At 30.5% G+C, this 3,714-nt stretch overlaps 1 protein-coding gene across 3 annotated transcripts in view; it reads left to right on the top strand.

Moving 5' to 3' along the window:
* Nucleotides 1–3,714, top strand: part of LOC106681895 (cadherin-99C) — a 430,333-nt gene that overhangs the window by 293,490 nt on the left and 133,129 nt on the right. For all 3 annotated transcript variants that reach the window (XM_014422456.2, XM_014422457.2, XM_014422455.2), the window contains one exon: nt 2,347–2,525. In XM_014422456.2, the coding sequence (XP_014277942.1) occupies nt 2,347–2,525 (179 nt within the window). The remainder of the gene's footprint in view (nt 1–2,346; nt 2,526–3,714) is intronic.

Here is a 3,714-nt window from a genome sequence, read left to right as displayed (position 1 = left end):
TATTATTATATAATTATAATAATTATTATTACGGTGTCACTGTAACCGTGGCCAGCCTTAGGGTTCGAGAACCACCCCTTGTCCACCCAGCCTCATAAAGTAGGGACCCTTAATTGGAAAAAATCTGGTGGTGAGCCTCGTTGCACAACCGTTTGTCTAGTAACAGTAGTTCCTCACAAAGTAACATAAGTATTGCGGTACAGTTTATTATTTTTTTAAATTTCAAATTAATATTAAAAATAAGTTTCCTTTCAAAAATATTATCCATTTCTTTTATAATGCATAATATTAAAATATTAATTTGAGAAAAACAAGAATAAGTCTAATATATGAGAATTTTATCAATTATACTTTCCCAGTTGCCGGCAGTTAAAGGAGCAGTAACTTACAATTTGGGAAATCCAACCTCATCTAGAAGAATGAAGCCTAGGCTAGTTAAAGACATCCAGATATGAATTCTATATTTGTCATTACTACTGTTTTATTAATTTTTTCTCTTTGTCTTTTTCTGAAATTAACTTCCATTTTCCCTATTAAAAGTCAGAAATTTATTTTATTAAATCTATAAATGACATTTGTTTGTAATTAACTTTTCTTTTTTTCCACTCTTCTAAAGAATTATTAATTTTATCTATTTTTTTATTTATTGTATATATATTTGTTTATAATGCACGTTGTAAATAGTTTGGTGTGTCTTTTGCACGAGACTATACCTCCCTTCCACATAATCAATTTGTTAAAGCCCAAAATTTTTGTTCACATACGAAACACCCCTCGCCCCAACACAATTATTAAACAAAAAATAATGTAACTGTTATATTACATCAACAGGCCGATCTGGTATTAAATAAAAAAAAACATCAATACTAATAAAGTAATCTCCCAAAATGAAAAATATTATATAAGAGCCTTCGAAAAATAAACCAATAAACTTAATTACTACTGTTATTTAACAGTTATTTAATATGTGTAGTAGCGATTTTAACTGCTAATAGCTATTTATTGCCTTACTGCTCCTTATTTGCTGTTCGTTTCTTACTAGTCTGTATTCCTATTACATACACTCAAGGCGATGTCGCTGTAACGAGTGGTATGCAGAACAGAAGCTGTGGACTGTAAACATACATGCTAGTTTCGTTGTTAGTTGATCTAAGAGAGTTGAGTGGTCCGTTTGCCTGGAGTTCAGGATATTTCAGGCCACTGATACCCAGAACAATAAACGAAATTCAACCTTGAGACAATATTTCTATTATACTGCTTGTGTAATGATATAAACTACCCCATACCTTCTCTGTCAACAGCAACCCTATCTGAAAATACTTGTGTAATTTATTTTAATTTGTTGATCCTCAATAATTATTTATTACAAAATATAATTGTCTTATGGAACATTTAAAATGTACAACAAAAAGTCAAAAATTATTTTTAACTCTACAAAATTAAATTCGTTAGTGATGGCCTTAGCTTTTGTGTGGTTTAGTCCAAAACTAAGGACTAAACCACATAGCTTTTAAGGTGGTTTAGTCCTACCTTGCAGGAAGGAGTATTAATTAATTCATGATAAACTCCCCTACTTTTGGCTTTATTTTCCCTTCGAAGGGGAGTATGGTATGCCACGCCTCTGTTTTGTTTTTTTTGTACTCATTTAATGTCTATAATATAAAATATTTGATGCCGGTATCATCTGATATTTTCATTTGATACAGATATATTATTAGATACCTCATAAAAATTGTAAACGATCCTGTTCTGGTACTTTAGAGTTGATTCTCCTTATATTTTTTGTTTTTGATTATACCTAGATGAGGTCAAATATAGATGGTTCGATTTTTTTTATAATTATTTTTCAAAATAGTAGTACTTAAAATGCAGTAGTGTTCTACAAAAAAAGTATGTCAGGTCGTCGTTTCCATTTATATAAATATTATTATTATGTTTTTTTTTTTTTAGTTCACTAGTTCCCTAGCCGTTCGATTAAAATTAATAACAGGTAATAAATATTTAGTCCCTGGTATTTATGTCGAAAATATTTCGAATTTGGGGAGGAAATGCTTATGGAATGAGTAAGTGTATCATCTGATTTTTCGTCTCGGGTTGTATTCCACCTTAGGCTACTGATCTGGTATCTACTTGAAATATTCCTTATGGGATAGTATACACCGCCAGATTCGAACTCGGGTCCTTGGACTTACCACTGAGCTATCCCCTCTCACTAATGTCTAATCATTTACATTAATTTAGTTTATTTAATTATTTTTTATATAAAGGTTAAACTTGAGGTACAAGATACATTTACCAACTTCATAATGTGCAATGAGATTAAATGTACTTATTCTTATGTTTTAGATATATCTCAGGAAACCACCCCTCCAGAACTGCCAATTAAAGGTGATCCGTATACCGAAATCAAGCTGGACCTAATTTTTCCAAAAGGAAATCCTATCTTCGTCCTAAGCGAGAAAAAGCTGCAACTCTTGGAGCCGTTGGACAGGGACATGGATAACTTGTCACACATCGTCTTTCAGGTATAATATATCACCTATTAATTTAGACAACACTATATTTTTATATTATAATGTATACCATAAAGTAACAAAGAAATTAATATAAATGGCCATGTGCAGGACCGGATTAGGGCAGGTGCGACCGGTGCATTGCGCCTAATGTTACACATATTTTTTCTTTAATTTTTTTTATCGAATTTAAAAACTGTGTTAAAATAAAATACAATGTAGCATAAAAATTTAAGGCAAAGTAGTGAAGAAATTACCCTACCCATTGGTAGCACTTCAATAACATTTCTGATCCCTTGGGAGGAAGCAAGATTAGAAATTATTGGGTTTGGGTGATTATGGAGTTAATTACGGCAGGATTGATAATCTGGTTTAGGCCAGATCAGTTACAAATGGAACATTATTAAAGATTTTATTTGTGACATACTAAAGAGTATCAAGGATTTAACGTCAAATTTTGGTTTCTTTGGATTGGATACAGAAGGAATTGAATGATTCAGTATAGCCCCAAAACTCACTTCCTAGTCAAGTCCTAATTTACATGATTAGTAAACGAGGCTTTTGAAATTAATTGGAAGTTTGGACCATTTGTTTAGTTTTTTATAAGTCGGAATCAACAAGCAGTTTCCAGTCTTTTTATTCTTGCATAAGGATTCCAAATCATTCGTTTGTCCTGATATAGTTTAAGATTTAATCTCGGCTATAAGCGAAATAGGTACTCTCGGACAACACTGGGTTTCAATAAATTATTTTATTGAACGTCAACATTTTAGAAAAAAAAACTAATAAAGCTAGATTTGTTTTGTTTTTTATAAGTCGGAATCGACAAGCAGTTTCCAATCTTTTTATTCTTGCATAAGGATTCCAAATCACTCGTTTGTCCTGATATAGTTTAAGATTTAATCTCGGCTATTAGCGAAATAGGTACTCTCGGACAACACTGGGTTTCAATAAATTATTTTATTGAACGACAACATTTTAGAAAAAAACAACTAAATAAACTATATTTATCTAATTTTTGTTTTTGGAAATTGAAAAAACCAGTGGAAGAACAAGGGGAAAAACCCATGAAAATAAAGCATGTATTTCTATTTTAATTATACATTATGTATGTAATAATAATAATTATAATATTTATTTCCAATATAATTCATAAAACAATTATATAAAAAAATATATATATTTATAACTATATTAAAAT

The sequence above is a fragment of the Halyomorpha halys genome, unplaced genomic scaffold (assembly GCF_000696795.3).
Source record: "Halyomorpha halys isolate HHAL.00 unplaced genomic scaffold, Hhal_1.1 Scaffold373.1, whole genome shotgun sequence".
NCBI classification, from domain to species: domain Eukaryota; kingdom Metazoa; phylum Arthropoda; class Insecta; order Hemiptera; family Pentatomidae; genus Halyomorpha; species Halyomorpha halys.
Note: the sequence above shows the minus strand (reverse complement) of the source record. Positions and strands in the feature narration are given on the sequence as shown.